The sequence below is a fragment of the Chelonoidis abingdonii genome, chromosome 7, assembly GCF_003597395.2.
Source record: "Chelonoidis abingdonii isolate Lonesome George chromosome 7, CheloAbing_2.0, whole genome shotgun sequence".
Taxonomy (NCBI): Eukaryota; Metazoa; Chordata; order Testudines; family Testudinidae; genus Chelonoidis; species Chelonoidis abingdonii.
The window spans coordinates 72058082-72079782 of NC_133775.1; the positions used below are offsets into that span (position 1 = coordinate 72058082).

At 54.2% G+C, this 21701-nt stretch overlaps 1 protein-coding gene across 1 annotated transcript in view; it reads left to right on the forward strand.

The window, feature by feature from the left end:
* Positions 1 to 818: 818 nt before the first annotated feature.
* Positions 819 to 21701, forward strand: part of ARAP3 (ArfGAP with RhoGAP domain, ankyrin repeat and PH domain 3) — a 59301-nt gene continuing 38418 nt past the window's right edge. Inside the window, exons 1-7 of the mRNA XM_075068304.1 lie at positions 819 to 906; positions 3820 to 5015; positions 8049 to 8110; positions 8977 to 9050; positions 9375 to 9451; positions 18170 to 18439; positions 18964 to 19033. Coding sequence (XP_074924405.1) covers positions 3859 to 5015; positions 8049 to 8110; positions 8977 to 9050; positions 9375 to 9451; positions 18170 to 18439; positions 18964 to 19033 — 1710 coding nt within the window. The 5' untranslated portion in view covers positions 819 to 906; positions 3820 to 3858. The remainder of the gene's footprint in view (positions 907 to 3819; positions 5016 to 8048; positions 8111 to 8976; positions 9051 to 9374; positions 9452 to 18169; positions 18440 to 18963; positions 19034 to 21701) is intronic.

The following is a 21701-nucleotide window of genomic DNA, read 5'->3' on the forward strand; positions in this document are numbered from 1 at the left end:
GAGGAGGGCAGAGATGGAGATGGGCTGGTGGATGGGAGAGGAAGGGCAGGGGATGGTGCAGCAAAGAGAGTGGAATGGAAGCGCAGGGACAGGGAGGGAGGGGGCAGGCACAGGCACAGTGCCAGAGGAAGGAAGGAAAGGAGCAGTGCTCAGGAGGGGAGGGGAGTGGAAGGGCAGGAACAATGTGGGAAGGGTAGGGGCAAGGGCAGGGACTGGTAAATGGGAGAGGAAGGACAGAGGCAGGGGGTAGTGCCAGGGAGGGAGGAGGCAGTGCTGCGGGGAGAGAAGGTCAGGGGCAATGCGGGGGGGGGGGGGGGGGCAGTGCCCAGGAGGGGGGGTAGGAGCAATCAGGGGGGAGGGTAGTGGTCGAGGGGGACAGGGCAGAGGGCCCAGTGCAGGGGAAGGGGGTAGGAGCAATGCGGGGGGGGGCACGGGGTAGTGGTCAGGGGGGGGGACAAGGGCATGCCCAGGGAGGGAGCGGGGTAGGAGCAAATGCAGGGGGGCAATCGGGGTAGTGGTTCACAGGGAGGGGGGGCACAAGGCAGTTGCCCCGGAGAGGGGAGGGGTAGGGACAAAATAGCAAGGGGAGGGCAAGGGTAGTGTCCAGGAGGAACTGGGGGGCGGGGGGGCAGGGGACCAGAGAAGGGCGGAGGCAGGGGGCAGTGCCGTGGGATGGGGCAGGGGCAGTGCGGGGCGGGGACAAGAGTACAGCGGCCGGTGGATGGCGAGGAAGTGCCTGCGAGGGGAGGGGCCGGACGGCCGGGGGAGGGCGCTGGGTCCAGTCCTGCTGTCGAGCCCCAGCCGCAGTTCTTCTGAGCCCGGCGAGCGGCGCAGAGCCCCGTGCCCGAGGAGCGGCCCGGACTGGCGGCCGCGCTGGGTTCAGCGGACGGCGCTGCAGGGCGAGAGGTGAGGGGCTCCGGGACTGGAGGGGGCGCAGGGCACCGGCCGCGGCAGCGGCTCTGCCAGGCAGGACTGGCCGCGCGGAGGGGTCGGCGGGGTTGGGTCGGGCCGGCTCCTCCTTGGGGCTCGGCTGTGACAGCGCGGAGGGGGCGGCCATCCTCGGACTCGACATTGCTCCGCTCCAGAGTTAACGGCCGGGAGCGGTGACTGGCGCGGTTCGCTCCCCGTCTGGGCTTCTGTGGGCTCGGGCAGCCGGGCCAGGGGCGGAGGGTTCTGTTCTCCCGGTCTGCAGGAAAGATTCTCTTTCTGTTGGACAGTTGGCAGGGGCAGTCAGCTTCCTCCCCCAGCCAATGCCCCCTGGTGCCTGGTACCAGGGATCTGAGAACCCGCCAGCTAATGCCCCCTGGCGCCTGGTACCAGGGATCTGAGAACCCACCAGCCAATGCCCCCTGGCACCTGGTCCAGGGGTGAGAAATCCCGCCCCCGCCCCCAGTCTATGCATCCTGGGCTTGGTACTGGGGAGCTGCAAAACCCCTCCCCTTCAACAGTCAATGCCTCCTGGCATCTCGTACCAGGGAGCTGAGAAATCTCCACGCCAGCCAATGCCCCCTGGTTGTGGGGAGCTGAGAAACCTCCACTCTCCTGCCAGCCAATGCCCTCTGTTGCCTGGTACTGGTAGGGCCTGAGAACCCTCTCCCACCAATCAATGCCTCCTAACACCTGGTATCGGGGAGATGAGAACCCCCTCCCACCAGCCAATGCCCCCTGGCACCAGGGGGCCTGAGAACCCCCTCCCGCCAGTCAAAGCCCCCTGCTGCCTGGTACAGGGGGCTGAGAATCCCCCCCACCAGCCAATGCCCCCGGTACTGGGGGCTGAGAATGCCCCCAACCTGCCAGCCAATACTCCCTGGCACCTGATATGGTGGGGAGGGGGCTTCCTACAGGTAAATGTTTCTTTCCTGGCCTCCATGGCTGCTTGGCTGGTTCACCATTGCCCTGCACAGTCTCTGCCTAGTTGTTTGGGGCCCTCCTGTGCTGACAAAGGAGAGAGGGCCTGTTTTGGTAGGAAAGTGCGATGATAAAAGCACAGCCATAGGCAGGCTTGGGACCCTGCTTTGCTATTGCCCCATCTCAGCAGACTAGGTTTCCCTTTCCATACTATAGAAATGGGCCTGCCAGAGAAGGTCTGGATGGTTGAATGCCGGCACAGCCTGGGTCCTGGCAAATGTTCCCACTGATGTAGAGGCCTGCTCTAGCCTGGGCACCTTTCCAAAACTGAATGGCATTAAAAACATTCATGGCATTTAGTGTAGGTCCTACACATAAACAGCTGTGCTTCCTGCTGTGACGGGGCGAGCTCTCCAGGTTAATTGGCATACCAGGCTTTTTAGCTAATTGGTTCTGGAAAAATTAATGTATCCTCTGTTCTCACCACATCTGCACATGCACAAACACAACAGCGCCCACACTGAAACAGTGCCACGCAGGCACGCGTGCATGGCTACACATTGCTTCAGACGCCAACAGACTCTCACAGCCTCACCCATCACACACTCGCAGACACACCAGCACACACTTGTGCACAGATGCGCACCTACCCGTTCCCAGTGCCGCACATTCCCTGTGCAGGGCCGACAGGGCTCCTTCAGGGAGGCGGGAGGGGGCTGCGTGGGAGAATGTGAGCGGCAGGAAGGAAGGAAGTCTGCCCTGAACAATAGGGGGAAATGGAGGAACTGGAAACCCTGCTGGTGGCCGTGGAGTCAGCACAGCTGGCTTGGTGCAGAGCAGTGTGATTCATGGGAAAATGACCTCACAGCAGCCGCATCGTGCTGCAGACAGGGCTCCTGAGTTCTGTCCTGGGACTTGGGATAGAGGCAGCTCTGCTGGCAGCCCTGAGCTGGGAGCAGAGGAGAGCTGGTGTTATTATGGTTTGAGTTACGGAAGCCTCCAGCAGGATCAAGGCCCTGTCATGCTGAGTGCTGCACAGACACACAGGGAGAGACAACCCCTGCCTTGCAGAGTCCCAAGGTATCTGAGAGAGGCCTTATTCGAAGGGACAGGGGCTGCCCCTCCAAGCTGCGTGGGCAATCTCCCCAGGCAGTGTGGGGAGCACAGCTGGGAGCCTGTCTATCCTGGAATGCATGTGGCTGGGAGCTGTGTCCCAGATGCTGCCTCTCTGGACTTGTCTGTGAGTCATGCTGACCTCTCCCATGCCCTCCTTACAGTCCTGGAGATTCTGATGCTGTTCTTCCAGTAGCAGAGCAGAGCCCTCCCTGAGCCGGCCAGCATCAGAGAATCCTCCCTAGGGAGAGGGCCAGCTGCACTACAGGTATCTGTGTTCCCCAGCACCCTTCCACCAGGGATGGGCTGAGATTCTGGACACAGCAAATGGCCCAATATCCTCCCTGCCAACAAAGCACAAATCCCAGACAGAGCTATGTGCTGGCTTCTCTGCCCAACTTGCCTGAGGAGGGGCTGGCAGGCATGGAGTCAGTGATGCCCATGGACAGGGCTTGCTTTTGTCTGGCCAAGGACAATCCGTGTCTGACTGAGTCAGCTCTGTCTCGGGATCCAGAGGCCTGTGTGTGCGTGAGACCCTCACAGGCTGGGGTCATGACCTCTCAGATGAAAGGGGGTCAGGGTTTGAAGGCTTGGGGCAGGGTTTGGGCAATTGATGCTCTGGCTCTTGCTCAGAGCGCTCACACCCTCTGGCAGTGCATGAACCCACTGACTGCCCATGGCAGGATCTAACAGAGCTGGGAGCAGAGCAGTCAGAGCTCAGAGGGGAGTCCTAGCAAAGCGCTGGAGTGGGCATGGATCCTACAGGCTCTCCCAAGCACTGGGCCTGCTGGCTATTCTGCGGCACTGCCATCTCTTCCTGTCTCCTCAATGACACTGCAACCTCTTCTCTTTCTTCAGATGATGGCCTGACAGTCCCCTGGTGGGAGTCCACAGGCTATGTTCTCCCTGTGCGACGCCGACTCTGACATCGCTGCTTGGCTGGCCACCATCCATCTGGAGAGATACCAGGAAACCTTTAAGCAGCATGGGTACCAAGTGGCCAGAGATGCAGCCTCCCTAGGCAACGAAGACCTGCAGCGGATCGGCATCACTGCCACAGGGCACCGCAAAAGGATCCTGAATCTGGTGCAGCAGACGCAGCTGTTGGTGCAAGACAAAGGCAGGCCCATGGCAGGAGATGCCTGTGCCAAGCCTGCCACATGTACAGGGCCCCTGGATGTGCCCAAAGTGTGCCAAGCAGGCAAGGAGAACAATGGGACAAGTACTGCTAATGGAGCTCCAGTAGCAGCCATTGATGGGCTTGGGAACCACCAGTGCTCAACTAGCCCCAGCCAAAACCCACCTCTGGAGATGGAGCCTGCTCCACCCATTGCCAAGCCAGTACCCAAGCCCAGGACGTTCTTCCAACGCCCTAGCCCAGCAGCAAGGCCAGAGCAGGGCCTGGTGCCCACGCCGCTGGCACGGACATCAGTGCCAACACGCAAACCTGGCTGTGAGGGGCCTTCTGCTGCTTTCATTGTACACGAGGGGTTTGTGCCAGGGGAAAGTTCCATGGATCTTGGGCGCTCAGAGTTCACCCTGGAGCAGCAGGCCAGCTCAGGAGAGGGAGGCTCAGCGGGCCCCCAGACACTCCAGCCTGCGGGGAAGGAGAGTGTTCTGGAGCCTACGCCAGCACCCCGGGCTGGGTTGGCTGAAGTGGGTTTGGATGATATGAAGTTCCAGGCTGGGTGTGGAAAATCCTCTCCTTCCACCCCCGGCATCTCTCCATGCCTCAGCCATGGGATCCAGCCAGCTGATTGCAGCCCCGCGAGCCTAGGGGTGAGCCACTCGCCGTGTAGCTTCCCACTGTCTGCTCCAACCAGCCCTGCTGCCAGTGCGCAGAGAGAGCCCTCACCAGCCCCGAATGCCCCCTCCCAGCCAGCCTCTGCATGGGGTAGGATGGAGATGGTTTCCAATATCATTTATGAGGGACTTGAGCCCCCTTCACAACCAGCTGGGTGTTCAGGGGATAAGGAGCCTGCAAGGAACCGACCTACCCCAGGGTCATTGGACTCAGCCACACAGCAAGGGACCACACCAGCAGAGAAGCCTGAGTAAGTGTGAGCCTGCTCCTAGCACCACAGTCTGCCTCCTGCTTGGGAGCAGGAGGAAGGGCAGAGCTCAGGCAGGGCAGGGCAGGCCAAACCCCTGCTGTGCCCCTCATATCTCCTGGAGACATTGCTTAGGTCTCCTCTGAGGTCCAGCAGTGCAGCCATCTGGCCTAAATGACAGCCCCAGGCCCCATTTCAGGCCTCTGGAGGGGATGGGGAGGGCATGCATGGACCCTAACAAAGCCCCTTTCACAGCACTCCTCTGTGCTGAGGTCAGAAATGAGGAGAGTCCTGCAGCAAGGCGCACAGCATGGATGGGCCAGGCCAGGATCTCTCAGGGCTGGGGGCACAGGCCAGTGCTGGGCCCTGAGCATGGGTTACGCCCTGAGGAAGGGATTTGCTGGGCCTTGCGGTCCTCTAGGCAGAAGGGGTCTTGCTGAGGTCACTCTGGGGCTGGCTCAGGAACCGTGGAGGTGCTTGTGGCTAGTAGGCAGCATTGCTGTTGTTCCAGGATACAGTTACTACAGTTTAAAAGAAGAAGGAACTGTGCCTGCAGGTCACAGCACAGGGAGCCTCCTGTGGTGGGCTCAGGGCCCTGGCTGGGTTCAGCACAGGGGGCTGAGCCAGGCTGGGGAGGGCTCAGGGTCCCACGGTCAGGTCACAGTGCAGGGGGCCTGGCTGGGAGGAATCAGGGCCCAGTGGCTGGGTCACAGCACAGGGGGCCGGGCTTGGGAGGGCTCAGGGTCCCATGGTCAGGTCACAGTGCAGGAGGCTGGGGAGGGATCAGGGCCCCGTGGCCAGGTCACAGCGCAGGAGGCCGGGGAAGGCTCAGGGCATGGGACCAGGTCACAGTGCAGGGGCTGTGGCGGGATGGGTCATCTCTAGGGCCCTACCAAATTCACGGCCATGAAAAACGCATCACAGCCCATGAAATTTGGTCTTGTATGTGCTTTTACCCTATACTATACAGTTTTCATGGAGGAGACCAGCGTTTCTCAAACTGGGGGTCCTGATCCAAAAGGAAGTTGCAGGGGGGTCGCATGGTTATTTTATGGGGGTTGCGGTATTGCCACCCTTACTTCTGTACTGCTGCCTTCAGAGCTGGTTGGCTGGAGAGTTGTGGCTGCTGACTGAGAGCTCACTACTGCACGCAGCAGCACAGAAGTAAAGGTGACAATACCATACCAGGCCCTTCAGGGGGGAGGGATAGCTCAGTGGTTTGAGCATTGGCCTGCTAAACCCAGGATTGTGAGCTCAGCCCTTGAGGGGGCCGTTTAGGGAACTGGGGTTTAAAAAAAAAAACTGTCCAGGGATTTATTCTGCCTTGAGCAGGGGGTTAGACTAGATGACATCCTGAGGTCCCTTCCAACCCTGATATTCTACAATCTACTGCTGCTGGCAGTGGCTCTGCCTTCAGGGCTGAGCTCCTTGCCATCAGCCACTGCTCTCCAGCTGCACAACTCTGAAGGCTGTGCTGTTGCCAGGCATAGTGCAGAAGTGAGGGTAGCAGTACCAGCCCCTCTACAATAACCTTGCCAACCCCCCCACCCCCAGCTCCTCTTTGGGCCAAGAGCCCTACAATTACAGCACTGTGATATTTCGGATTTAAATAGCTGAAATTATGAAATTAACCATTTTTTAAATCCTATGATTGTGAATTTTACCAAAATGGATCATGAATTTGGTAAGGCTCTAGTCATCTCCCTCAGTCCTTGCTCCCTGCCCGGTCCCCTCCTCACTTACTTGGGAACGCAGGCTCTGCTTCCTGCTGTAACTGAGATGGAGCTTGCTCCCTGGGAATAGCAGTGTAGCTGCAGTGGAATAGTGGGCCAGCTGCCTGGGTCCAGTCCCGCCCAGGACCCTAGGTGCATACTCTGCTGGCTCACCCATGCTGATGCCCATGCTGCCATGGCCACATGACTATTGTCTAGCTAGATCGCAGCTAGCTGGGGGATGCCTTCGCCTACTGTCCTGACGCAGCATGCACATGCCATCCGGCCAGGGGTGGGCCGCTCCCTGGTTCATTCTGCTTGCTGGTTCCTGCCCTAGGCTCTGGCACTGACCTGGCAGAAGCAGGTCCCACACAGCTGAGTGGTGACAGGTAGGGGAGCCAACAGTACCCCTGGCAGTAGGCACACTGCCTGGGGCTGAGAGGAAGCCCAGGGCTCATCTGCAGGGAGCCTGCCCATGCCTCACTGTGCCATGGAGAGTGGGCAGTGCTGGGCTGGGCAGGGTGGGGCAGGCAGCACCAGGCTGCTGCTTTAGAAGGCCTGGCTGATGATTTAGAGCTGGTAGCCAATAGCCAGGTGGCCAGGGCAGACCCGGCTGGGGAGGGAATCTGAAGTGTCAGTGCCAGGCCTGGGACGTGGACAGCAGTAATGGCCTAAACCTACTGGAGACCTAGGAAAGTAAAGCTGGGGGTGGGAGGGGGGTGTCTGGACAGGCTGAGGCCCTGCCCTCTAGACACTCCTCGTTGCACTCCAGGATTGATGGGAAATCCGGGGGTAAGAAGCCTTCAAACCCTCGCCCTTGTCACAGGCTCCCCAGTGGTGGCACTGGGGAGGGGAGCAGCTCCCCGTCCCCCAGTCACAGGTTCCCTCATGGCAGCACTGGGAAGGGGAGCACCCCCTCCAGTCACAGGCTCCCCAGTGGTGGCACTGGGGAGGGGAGCAGCCCTGCTCCCATGGCAGGTAGCCCCTCCCCGACAAGCCTGGCCTGTGCAATCAGAGGCTGAAGGAAGACAGGGGGTGCAAGTGCCAGCCCTTCTTCCAAGGGCCTTGCCTGGCTGTGAGGTCGGAGCCCTCCCCACACCCTGGGAGATTTCCTTGTAGACACTGACTGGGACTCTGCACCAGGCTCGGCAGCTCCCTCCCCCCCGCCTAGTACTGGGCCTTCCTCTGCCCCATGCTGCTTGCTGCCCACTGTGTGGGCAGCGCACCCCAGGCAGGGTTGCCCAGAGCGCAGGCCCCACTCAGGAGGGTGCCAGGTGGTGACCCTGCTGCCTGAGGCTCTGACATGTTTCCTCTGCTCTCCTAGCTCTCCCAGATGGCCCAGCCTGGACCTGCCCCCCATCCCACAGAGACTTGCCAGCTGTCCAGGTGAGAGCTGGGGACTGCAGCACTCTACGTGCACAGCCTGTCCCCATGAAAGCCCCTGTGTCGCTTCTTTCCAGGGATGCGGGTGGTGCAGGGGCGTGAATAGAGCAGGGGGATGGGCCCTTGGGGGGGGCATTAGTAGAGTAGGAGGGGATTGAGGCCCATACAGGGATGGCGGGGTGGGGCATTGCTGGAGTGGGGGTGGGCAATAGGGGAATGGGGTAGGGAGGGGCTGAGACCATACAGGAATGGAACTGCATTGCTAGAGCAGGGGTTTGGAACTCATACAGGGGCTGGGGCACTGCTAGGGGCAGGTGGGCATTGGGACCCATGGGAGGGCATGGCTACAATGGGAGGAGTTGAGGCCCATATTAGGTTGGGGGTGGGGCATTGCTAGAGTGGGGGTTTGGTGCCCATACAGGGATGGGAGTGAGGGCACTGCTAGATCAAGGGGAGGTTGGGGCATCTATGTCTTTCTATGGCTTTGGAAGCTGCCAGGCCCCCAGAACCCACCCAGTGATGTCTGCCCCCATGGCGGCCGCTATCCCCTCTGGAGGGTGACTCCTGGGTTCTCTGCCTAGCAAGGAGCTTGTCCCCAGACACATTCCTGGACTGCCCCTCAGTGCTGGACCGTGCTCCTGGCTAAGTAGGGGCACCTCTTCCAGTGGGAGCTGCTGGCGTCAGGGACGTCCCTGGGGGTGAACGGCGCGCCCTGCGTCCCACACCAGGCCCTCCTCCCTCTCACAACAGTGCTCTTATGCTAAGGGATAGAGTTACCCACCACATCCCCTTTAGGCCCCCAACCCTCCAGCTCCAGCAGAGTGCTGGCTGGCAGCTCACTGCCTTTCCTGCTGTGTCTGTGCCCACAGAGCCTGCCGAGGAGCCCATCAGTCCCTACTGTGAGGCCATGTTTGGACGTGGGCTCCCTGCCCAGGAGCAGAAGGTGAGGGCCCGGTGTGCAGGCTGGAGGGCGGGGATGTTTGGGCCCTGCTCCTGCCTTGAGTCTTGATGAAATAAGAGCAAAGCCATGCCTCGGCTTCTGCTCCCTCTGGCCACACCTTGCAGCAGTGTGTGCTGGACCACGGGCCTTGGCTGCTCGGTGGAGTGCAGGCCCTGGCAGAGCCAGGCGAGCAGGTGGTGCTAGGCCCTGGCTCCTGGGCACTGGCTGGTGCAGGGGAAGGCAGTCCAAGGAGGCCTGAGGTTGAGGGGTGGGTGGCCTGAGCAGATAGAGCCATGGAGCAGAGCTCTCACCAGGGTCTCCTTGCAGAGCACTGGGATCCCTGCTGTGCCAGGCTGTGAAGCAGTGCCAGAGCACTTCCCAGAGCTGGAGAGAGAGAGGCTCAGGTAAGCACCTCTGACCATAGCCCCTGGCCCCAAACCTGGGAGCCTCTCTGCTCTCATGGAGCAGGAAAAGCAGGTTGGATGATAGTTTCCAGGCTTTGGAGAGAGGTGTCTGCTGCTGGGGCAATAGAGGGCAAGGAAAGCCAGGGTCAGTCTGGTTTGACTGAGGGAGCTGCTCCTTCCATATGTGGTGAGAACCTGGCTGCAAGCCCATGAAGGAGCAGATGGGGATGCCAGGGTGGGCGAGGCTGGCACTTCGGTGCTTGTTGTATGTACCTTGCAGCTGGAGGCGCGCCTTCTCTCACCTTTAGCTGGGGTGAGGCAGTCATGCCATGCCATGCCATGGACCAGCAGCCCCTGGCATGTAGGGGGCAGATCAGTGCTCTTGGTGAGGCATGGCACAGAGGTTAGCATCACCACATGCTCACAGATGTTCTGCAGGGAAGCTGTTCCCTGACTGGCCAGATGCTCCAGGGGTTGCTGTCTTCAGCGCCCTCCTCCCCAGCTTCATGCTGGCTTGCAGATGGCCTGTTCCAGGGTGACGCTAGCTGCAAGGGGCTGGGGCCGAATATAGAGGCAGAGGCATCAATCGCAACCCCAGAGTAGGGCTGAAATTTGCACTTGAAGTCCTGATTCAGGCTCTTATGTATAAAATGCAGAAGATTTCATCTTCTCAAAATGACATAACTCTCTTCCTGGGCACAGCATGGGCATGTCACAGATCCACAGGGTCGGGGCTACACCCCCAGCTGTGCAACAGTGTCTAGGAGGAACCTCTTTGTGTACCAGACCGCCAGGGGGTCTCACTCTTCCTCCAGGGTCAGCCACGTGGCTTCACCGCCTCCTCACACTGGACCTCTGAGAGTCCCACTGAGATGATCCCAGTGGAAACCAGTCCTCTCTGCAGAGATCAGTGCACCTCACCCAGCATTGGCAGCGACACTCACCCAGCGCTGTGGACACAGTCGGGTTTTTTCATTAACTGACACACAGCACAGAAAGGCCATAGGGTAGCACAGAGAACTGAAGGTTAAAGCAGAGTCTATTCTGGTCAGCCCAGAGCCCAGCCAAGCTGTAGGGAACCCCTTGGTTAAAGCTTGGTCTGTCCCTTTGTCTGATCTCCTTTCTCAGATGCCAGTTGAGAGCCCTGATTCCTTCCAGCAGCCTGCTCTTATTCCCCATCTCTCCAGTCTTTTGATCCCAACTTGGAGTATTGTGCATATTCCCTAAGGAGAGGCATGGAAATCTCCCATCGGGTTGCTAGGTGCCAACCAATGTCCTCGTGATTGGATTTGCCACTGCCTTCTCAGCTGCTCCCTTCATATGGAGACTAAAGCTCAGACAGTCGGAGACACCCACACATGTATGTGCCAGCCTGCCCTGAGAGCAAACAGTCCCCTTCCACTCATTTGGTAACAGAGGAAACTGAGGCACAAACAGGACTCATAAAAAATCCTCACTTGGTCACAGCACATAAATCTGTTAATTAGTTTAGGAATAACACTAACTCTGCAAACAATCTTGTAGTTAATACTCACTGCAACCTTGGATATCAGCTATGCTGGAATGCTTTTTATTTATTTTTATTTTTTTTGGTAAGTTTAATGCTTATTTTCCCTCATTGTTCTTCATAACAGAAAGTTTCTCTTTCAGCAGAAACCGTAACTGCCCTGTAACACCATGCAAAATCCATACCATTATGATTAAAACATTTCAGTCTTTGGGACCCAGATTAGATTAAAATGATTCTTACAGACATTAGATTTTTTTCATTTTTCCCCCTCATGGGTATCACTGTTGCTTGCTACCAGCTCTTATTTCCCTTTAGCTCTTCTGTCCGAGGATCACACTTTCGCTTGTTAACAAGATCAAGGCAAAGCTGATTTCTGTAGAATTTACTTAGCCAACTGCATCTTTCCATTCAGAAACACACCTCTTTCCCTTGGCCCATCAGAAAGTCTCAGGAGCTTAAATTAGTCCCCTCCCTCACCAGGTAAATCCGAGCAGAATTTAAAGAGACAGTATCCAATACTTATTTTTAAATTGATTTTCTATTACTTCTGGTATCCCCTTAGCATGGCAAAAGAAAATGTCTTTTCCCATTGATTAGTCTAGCAAACACCAGTTCGTTGTCCTGCCTTGCTAACAGAGCTGAAGCCAAGTCATTGCAGGTATATTTAGTGTAGACACGATCGCTCTGCCGTCGACTCTGGAACTCCACCGTGGCGAGAGGCAGAAGCGGAGTCGATGGGGGAGTGGCCAGGTAAATCGACCTGAGATATGCTTACTTCAGCTATGCTGTTCGTGTAGCTTGAAGTTGTGTATCTTAGTTTGACACTCTCCTGCCCCCTAGTGTAGACCTAGCCTAAATCTCTGCAGCAAGAGACCCAGGACCCAGACACCTAGAACTTTGTGAATGTCCATTTCCAGCTTCCCAGTTTGTGCCCCAGGCCAGCCCAACATCTGTGCCCCATTTCGGTTTTATTTACGTCCTCTTTGTGCTGGTCTCTGCACAGGGGTGAATTTCTCCTATCTGTGCTAGTGCTGTGAGGGAAGCCACCATGAATAGGCTCAGTATTTGGAGCAGAGTTATTTCAATACTCCTTGATGCTGAGTGGCATGGGGAGACTTAGTGCCTAGTATTGACTCTGTCCATGTCCTTGAAGCTGAGTGATTATACTTTAAAATAGAAAGAGAGAGGAATGTGCTTGGTACATGTGGTATCAAAGAGCCTTGGTGACATAAACAATAATAAGAAGAGCAAAGCTGAGATGATTTGTCATGGCCTCCAGTCATCAGAGTGGTCTTGTCTTATGTTCTTTACATGGAGGAGATGACTACATACACGGTCACAAATACACCGCTACCTCGATATAACACCACCCGATATAACACGAATTTGAATATAACGCGGTAAAGCAGTGCTCCGGGGGGGGGGGGGAGGGGGAGCAGGGCTGCTTACTCCAGTGGATCAAAGCAAGTTCAATATAACATGGTTTCACCTATAACACGGTAAGATTTTTTGGCTCCCAAGGACAGCGTTATATCGAGGTAGAGGTGAATGTGTGTGATAATGGACTAGCTAGTACTGGATGGCATCAAATGCTGCATGTCCTCAGCTCCCTGTAGCAAGCCATTAACTAATGAAGGCTCTCCTACAGCTCAAGAATTAAGGTCCTGTGCCTTTGGAATGGAAGGATCTAAGTTGAAGATCTGCTGCCCTCATTTAGTGCGAGATGCACACAGTGTGTAACAGTGAGAATCCCTGAGTCCTAGGGAGTTACTGCTGCATGAGCATGGTTTAGCTGATCAGTGGGCACTAGGGTCTCACTAGCAGATTAGCATTTTCATTTCCCCTGGAGGCGCCTTGCTCATGTGCTTGCTGGAATAGAATTTTTGCAGCTAAGAAATGCTTTAAATGCTTCAGAAAAGACTAGGAAGACTCACTCCTTTGGAAGTGAGATTGTAGGATGGCTCCCAAGAGCCGTGGATGAGGGAGCTGGGCTCTGTCAGATGGCTGAAGTTTCCTTTGAGAGAGTCAATGCACAGCTATACAGGAAAATCAGGACGACATCTAAGAACATAAGAATGGCCATGGAGTGTTAAACCAATTGTCCATCTAGCCCAGTGTCCTGTCTTCTGACAGTGGCCAATGCCAGGTACCCCAGAGGGAATGAACAGAACAGGCAATCAGTTAGTGATCCATCCCCTGGCTTAGGGACACCCAGAGAATGAGGTTGTGTCCCTGACCATCTTGGCTAATAGCCATTGATGGACCTGTCCTCCATGAACTTATCTAATTATTTTTTAACCCTATTATAGTTTTGGCCTTCACAACATCCCTTGGCAATGAGTTCCACAGGTTGACTGTACATTGTACTCTGCCCAGCCTGTACCTGGCTTTGGTCAGAATGAGGTTAGCACTTCCAGACTGATGTAACTCAAGTCCAGTTGCCTATGGCCCCTGCGGGCCACTCAGGAACTTGGAATCGCAGGGACATTGGGACTCTCCAAGACATTGTTCCTGCCCGAGGGTTCAGGGGTGAGGGTGATCCAGGAGCCACTAGTGAAAGTCTGCAGCCCCAGTGATTTCTCTGAACTGGGGTAACTTTTAGGGGCAGAGCTGCCAGCTCCTAGACTGCTTTATGTCACCAAGACTGTGCTCAACATTTTGTGGTTACCTAGTGTGGTATCGTCTGTGCTTTGTAATAAAAGTCCCACGTCCTCATGGAGCTTGTGTGTCTGGGAAAAAGCTTCTTGACATTCAGCCTAGGTTTTCCCTTAATTTATTATTTAGACATACAAACTCATTGAAGCCAGTTAATGCTGCTAAGGAACAATAATGCAAAATTCAAACCTTCTCACAAACCCAAAGCAATGCAATGTAAAGGCATGCATATGGACCCACAGACACACATACGCAAACACCCTGCCTTCTCACACAAATGCACCCACAGACATTTACAACACTTCTCAAGCAAATCAGCTGGACTCAGCTACATCCAGACAACCTCCGCTTAGTTCAGTGTTCCTGTGCTGTATATTAACTGATTACCACAGTTGTGCAGTACCAACTGTGCATGAGGCCCTTTAAAGACAAATAAGGCATCGGGAGGGCTTACAGTCTAACTGATAACACTCTAGAGAGCTGTGGGACAGGATGTCACATGAAGCTGGGTGATAGAATGGTCAGATTTAGCAGATGATCTCCCCTCCCCCCCTCCCCCCCCCTGCACCCCACACACTTCACTTGAGGTTGATGGAGGGTGTCATGTTCTTCTCTACCAAATCTGGATTGGCTACAGAGCTTACTTGTGCACACCATGTGTGTTTGTCATAAGATACTGTAATACTTTCCCAGATCTGAGGGAGGTTAGTTTAAATATGGTATTTTACACACTGCCAGCTACAGGCTGATCAGTATAATACAGTTTAGCATTCCATCACATCTCCCCCTTTAAATTCTATATTGCACCATTTACAATATTTATGCTGTCTTTGAAGTTCGGTAAGGATTTGTCTGTTAAGTGTCTCTGAATTGTGCTGATTTTCTAATTACAATACCCGAACATGTAACAACTTGGTCAGCTGGCTGTCCATTAGTTGCAACGGCTAGCTATGCTCAGTTTGGAATCCTTGAGATGCCTTCTTGTTCTGCATTTGTCATTTATAGAGTTTGCTCTGTTGATTGTTCTTTTTGAAGAAACAAATTGTAGATTTCAATGGTTTCTGCTGAATTCTCCACTATTGGTCTGGTGCTGAATTCTTTTCCTTCACGACAGCAGGAATTGTCCATTCATTTTCTTCATCCAGTTTGACATGATCATGGTCACCAGGTTCTAGACTTGGCAGTTTGCTAAGTGAACAACATCTGTTGTAATAGTGCTCCTAAGCTCTTTTAGCCTTTTCGTCTGATTTGGCTATTCTCTTCATATCTGGCCATTCAGGGATAGAACTGCTGTTCCAACTTTGGAAAAGAATCTGAGTTGTCTTCCCATCAGGAGTTGTGCCAGACCATATCCAGTAATGTTACCCAAAACTGGGCCAGCTAGTAAGGTTTGGGAGGACTAATGACCCACCAGAGTTTGGTAGAAAGCAGCACAGTTATTACACAGATAGCTAATCTCAAAAGAGGTGGGAGGGGGGGTCACACACACACTCGCATACTCACACTCTATTTAAGAATAGAAAGGGGAAAGAAAGAGGAGAGTTACAATGGTTAAAGTCCATAGGCCAGTTTCACAGCAGAGATGGTGAGGTGAGGCTGCTGATTTGTAAAAGTCTTTCCAGAATCAATTTAAGGGGTATAGTCCAATAGGTGTAGAGTCTGTTCAAGTCTTTCCAAGTATTTTCCAGGTTATTCCAAATTATTATGTGGAAGATCTCCATCTTATGACTTATATTTTCCTATTCAAAGTTTAAGCAGACTAGAGCTGGGAGGATAAGGCCAGGGGGTGTTCCTTTAAAGCCCTCTAGTAAGCTGGCAAGCCTCTTGTCACAGCAGGACCTGCCCTGAGGAAGAGGCAGTGCAGATTGTCTGTGGAGCATTGCTTTGAAGCTAATCTTCTATTTCCTCTGCAGACACAGATAAACTAGTTGCATTCATTCACATCAGGCAATTAGATAATATTTCATTAGAGCGCAGTGAGTTCAAGACAATGTAAATAATATTATTAGTTTCCTACAGTATCTTACATCTTTGATCTTATGATTAACTGAACCAGCCTTATGCATAATAGAAGGCAATTAAGACATGAAAAGGAATTAGCATCTACAAGCTAATCTGGTTACATGGTTAAACTTCTAACAAGATATCACTGACTATCAGGCTTGGAAGGGACCTCAGGAGGTCATCTAGTCCAGCCCTCAATTTAAAGCAGGACCAATCCCCAGGCAGAGTTTTGCCCCAGATCCGTAAATGGCCCCCATAAGGATTGAGTTTACAATTCTGGGTTTAGCAGGCCAATGCACAAACCACTGAGCTATCCCTAGGGCAGGAGTAGGCAACCTATGGCACATGTGCCAAAGGCGGTACGCGAGCTGATTTTCAGTGGCACTCCCATGCCCAGATCCTGGCCACTGGTCCGGGGGGCTCTGCATTTTAATTTAATTTTAAATGAAGCTTCTTAAACATTTTAAAAACCTTATTTCCTTTACATACAACAATAGTTTAGTTATATATTATAGACTTAAAGAAAGAGACTTTCTAAAAACATTAAAATGTATTACTGGCACGCGAAACCTTAAATTAGAGTGAATAAATGAAGACTCAGCACACCACTTCTGAAAGGTTGCCGATCCCTGCCCTAGGGTAACCCAATGTCCCAATTTTATAGGGACAGTCCCGATTTTGGGGTCTTTTTCTTAAATAGGGTCCTATTATCCCCCACCCCCTGTCCCAATTTTTCACACTAGCTATCTGGTCACCCTAGCTATCCCTCCCCTACAAAGACAGCTAAACACAGACAAATACACTTAGCATCTACCCTTTGATTCACTAACAATACAGGCAAACACATTAAAGATTCTAGTCTACTAAATGTGGCTTTGCTAACTATCTACAAGGAATGCCCTGTTTACCATTGCAAGACCCTTTTGATATGCCCTTAAGGATTTGCTTATAGGTCCCCTAGCTTGCTGATTGTTAATCCTTCACTGGCTCAGCTTTACACAGGTTTTTCAAGTTTCTCTAGGTTTTGCTTTTTCATCGTTTCAGACTGTTTTGCTATCTGTATAGCGGTGGCTAGGGTTAAATCTTTCTTCGCTCGTAGCTGCTGTGAAAGGTTTTTATCTGTTAACCCAAGACGAGCCTCTCTCTGATATTTTCATGTTTTGCATTCCCAAAATCAGTTTTCAGCCAATTAATTCGGAGTTCTTATAAAACATTCAACATTTCCCCCTGGTTCTTGAATTCTCTGGTGAATACATGCTCTTTCATAAGTTGTTTTTCTCTGCAGTCTTAAGTATGCATCAAACATAGCCAGAACCCTTTCATATTCTTCTTTGTGACTGTCTTCAGTAAAGTCAGAGGATTGAAAGATTCATTCTGCTTGCCTTCCCATAGCATAAATTAAAGAAGATACCTGTATATCTCCAATTCCGTTGTGCAGATTGGGAGCAAAGTGAAATCATGCAAAATATTGCTCCTGTCCTGGTCTGTCCAATCTGAAGGTTTATGAAAGCTGAAGTTCTCTGGGGCATGTTGATGAGACCCTGCAACCTTTGTTGCTGCTCCTTTCATCTGCAACCTTTGTTGCTGTTTTCCTTCGGTTTCTGTTTTTAGTTTACTCCTGACACCATGTCATGTTCTTCTGTACCACATATGGGTTGACTGCAGTTTCGTGTTCTATTACAGAGGATTTACAGGCCTTCTAGAAGAAATGGAGGGAGCTGAAGTAAGAGGATTAAAAATGACAGGCCAAGAAAGGAGGGTGCCCCACGGAGGAAGGGCGGGTGCCAAAACTAGAGAAAGAAAAACAAACAGAGACAAGATCAGAGCAGCAACATCTCCTGGCCCTAGTTGTTATCCTGTGTGCCATGCTACAGTCCCCTCTCCCACACAGTTGGGATTTGTGGGACGGGAGGGGGTGATGCCAGGGTTTAAGGGACAGAAGGGGGGGGTGATGTTGGAGTTTGAGGAGTGGAGGGAAGGTCAGTGCCAGGGTTTGTGGGGTGGGAGGGGAGGGGTCGGTGCCGGGGTTTGAGGGGCGGAGTGGGGAGTGCTGGAGTTTGAGGAGCTGAGGGTGGGGGGTCGGTGCTGGGGTTTGTGGGGCATGGGTGGGTTGGTGCTGGGGTTTGCGTGGCAGAAGGGGGGGATCGGTGCCAGGGTTTGAGGGGAAGAAGGGTGCTTACACCCTGCTGGCAGCCCAAGGATGCTGTTTTCTGTGAGCAATTCCAGAGCATATGTTTAGGGAGTGCTCTGCACCCATGCTGGGGTCCCACATGGCTCCTTGTCATTTAAGGTTTGTGGGAGCCAGCTGGGGGCTGTGGGGTACTCTGTGTGGCAGTGACACGCAACATCACATCATCACTCCCGCACCCCACAGGTGCAACGTAAACATCTCAGCTGGTGCCCTGTGGAGCATGGGATGGGGCTGAGCACTGGCTCTGTGGGGAGGAGTAGGGCAGGGCTAGGTCTGAGGCCTTGTCTGTGCTGCTTGGGGGCTGCTGGACCACAGCTGCCCCTCATCCAGAAAGCAGCAAGCCGTATTCCACCCGCAGGACCAGCAGCGAGTGCAGCAGCGAGGGAACAGCCGAGGAGCATGAGAGCCGGGCCCAGCGGATCGACTGGATCCTCCAGAATGACACAAAGGACTATGCCATGGTGGAGGCTCCCCAGGCTGAGGGCTCCCAGTTCAGCCTCCCATCTCACCTCTACCCAGATGAGGTCCTGGATGACTTGACAATCTCCCCGTACGCCAGCTACACCTTGCTGTCTGAGCGTCCACCCACCATGCTCAGCGGCTGGCTGGACAAGCTCTCCCCGCAGGGGTAAGTGCCCAGCACCAGGGAGGTTTTGTGAGTGCCTGTCGGGGGGCCTTGGTGAGTGATGAGCAGGTCCCCACCCTGTGCCTGGATAAGGCCATGTGCAGCTCTGGTTGGAAATGGGTTTGGGACCCACACTGGCTCTTCCAAGGCTCCACTCCTGGAGTCACTGTCTGCCCTCGGGAGGCTGGTTTGCTCCATGGCGGGCACTGGTGCCTCTTGGCATATGAATACACTGGGTGCTGCCATGCTGGGTGAGGCTGCCAGCTGCAACTAGGCCTGCAACTGCTGGGAGCCTTGCCATGTATGTCATGCCTGCCTAGATCTTCTGGGTCAGTCGGGTCACTGGGATGGTGCAGCAGGACTTCTGGGTAGGGGAGTCTGATCCATGGAGCCCTGCTCTCACCTCCTGCAGGGGTGCCCTCCCCTTGTTTCTGCAGTGGGCTCTAGCTGGTCTGAGGGTGTCTCTGGGGCCAGGGCTCTGCCAGGGTCTGACCCCAGCAGCCTCCCCTCCTCTGCCCTCCCACCAGGAATTACGTTTTCCAGAGACGCTTCGTCAGATTTGATGGGAAAAACCTCATGTACTTCCACAGCGAGAAGGTAAGTCTGCATGGACCTCAGCCCGGCTGCACAGCGGGCAGTGTGCCACCAGGGCCCAGTCGGGATGGGCTGGCAGGACAGAGAGGGGTGAGGCTAGGGTGGTAGGGAGGGTTAGGAGAAGGGGAGGGGGGCAGGGTTAGGGGCAGTGCTTAATTTGTGTGGGGTCTGAGCCCCAGCACATCTAGACTTGGCAGTTAATAGCTCTAACACCTCCATACCATGCCACCCTTAATTCTGTCCTGAGCTGGGCGCCCAGTCAGCAGCCACCACTCTCTGGCCTCACAGCCGGTGCTTAATTTGTGCAGGGCCTGAGCTCCAGCACCTCTTTCATTATAAATTAGGCCCTGGTTAAGGGATGGGATGGATTTAGGGGATGAGGTTGATGGGGGAGAGGAAAGAGTTAGAGGATGGGTTGGGATTAGGGTCCGAGGTTGAAGGAGAGGGGGAAGAGTGAGGGATGGGGATGAATTTGATGAGGAGGGGGGAGGGCTTGGGTTGGGGGATGGGCTGGGATTAGGGGATGAAGTTAAGGAGGAGGGGGAAGGGCTGGGGTAGGGATGGGGTGAGGTTAATGGGGAAAGGGGAAGGGCTAAGGTTGGGAGTGGGGTGTCCCAGTCCCAGTTTGTTTAACAGGAGCTGGGGCACCCCCTTGAGCCCTGGTGCATAGCAGTTTCCATTTTCTTTCTGCCCCTGTATTCCCTGCTGCAGTGCCCCCTGCCCCTCCCCCTTCAGGCTGTGACCAGGCTGGGGGATGAGGGAAACTGGTTCTGCTCTGTGAATCGGAGGGAAGGTGGGGCAGGGGAATGGTGTATTTCGCCCTTGAACAGCCCCATGTCCCCCAGCTTTGGGAGAGAGTCCCCTTAGCCAGATGCCCAGGGAGCCTTCCCAGGCCAGCAGGGTGGATTGGCCTGAGCTGGGGGTGTTTGTGTTGCCCTGGGTGCAGGGCAGGGTCTGGGCTCGTGCTCGGGGAGAGGGGAGCTCAGGCTGAAATAAGGCCCTGCGCACCAGTGACATGCAGCACCCCAGCAGGGTGCCAAGAAGCTGAGCCAGGCTGCTCTCTTGGGCACTCAGGAGTCTACTGCTCCCAGGTGCACTGGAATGGTGCAGCTAGTAGCCAAGAGCTGTGCAGCTCCCAGTGTGTATGTGGCCTGATCCCAGGAACAGCCCAGGAGGGGGCCCAAGAGCCTCTTACCTGACCAGGGAGACATTCTTAGGGAGGGCTGTATATGTGCCCACCCCAGTACTGTGGATGAGGAGTATCCCAGGAACAGGCACCTAGAGGAACATGCCAGAGCCAGGGAGTCATATGTGCTTGGCTCTGAGATGTGGGTGTGTAATGCTGGAGGGCTCATTGTTCATGGCCTCTCAAAGCACATGCAGTGCATGCACCTGGGCCCAAGGGCTGAGCTGTTTGCTCACTTTGTCAGCACCAGGGACTTGGTTTGGGCTCTGAGTCAAGCTGGGCAAAGTCCTGTCCATTCACACCCCCTGCCATCCCAGAGGCATTACAGGGCAGCATCTATGCATGTGTAATCCTTCTGCCAGGTAGAGCCAGCAGGAACCAGGGCTGGGTTCAATATCTAGGGGTTCTTTTCCATCAATCCAACACAGAACTGGTTTGAGCCCCCATCCAATTGTCACAGAATCACTGGGCAATGTTCTGGAACTGCTCCCCACAAAGCTAGTCCGGACTTTCGGGAGCCTCCTCTCCCTTGGAGCAGTTTGTCTTCAGGTCAAGAAGCTCACATGGCTTCACCTCCTGGGTCTCTCGTTGGAGCATTCAGCATATGTCCCTCCATGTGCTTCTCACAGCAAGTCCGCCTAGGCGGGGTTCTGCACGCACCCCCACTTTGCTTCGCAGTCAGACGTGACTCTTAGCCAGCCAGTAAAACAGAGGTTTATTCGATGACAGGAACACGGTCTAAAACAGAGCTTGTAGGTACAGCGAACGGGACCCCTTAGCTGGGTCCATTCTGGGGCCCAGCGAGGCAGACAACCCCGTCTGCCCTCACTTCCCGTCCCCAGCCACCTCCAAACTGAAAAGCCCCCTCCAGCCCCTCCTTTCTGGTCTTTGTCTCTTTCCCCCAGGAGGTCACCTGATCTCTTTATTCTCCTACACCTTTACATTCCCTTGCAGGGGAGAAGATCCCGAGCCATTAGTTGCCACGGAGACAGAGTGTTGGCCAGGAATTGAGGCACCCACACAGTATTCAGAGGAAACATTAAGAACAGCCCCACTTTGGCACATCAATAACCTGGGAAATTTACATATCACACCTGGACACCTCTGAGAGGCAATACTTCCTCTCCGCTCACAGGCACAAAGTCTGAGTGTAGAAAAGAAACTTTTAATAAAAGGAGGGAAGTAACTTGGCATTAATGGGGGGAAAAAACACAAAGAGAGTTCATAAACATAAACTATGAGTAAAAGACTCACCCCAAGTAGGTTGGGCAGTGTCCTTGTCATAGAATCATAGAAGATTAGAGTTGGAAGAGACCACAGGAGGTCATTTAGTCCAATCCCCTACTCAAAGTAGGACCAACCCCAGCTAAATCATCCAGCCAGGGCTTTGAAAAGCCTGACCTTAAAAACCTCTAAGGATAGAGATTCTACCACCTCCCTCGGCAACCCATTCCAGTGCTTCACCACCCTCCTAATGAAATACTG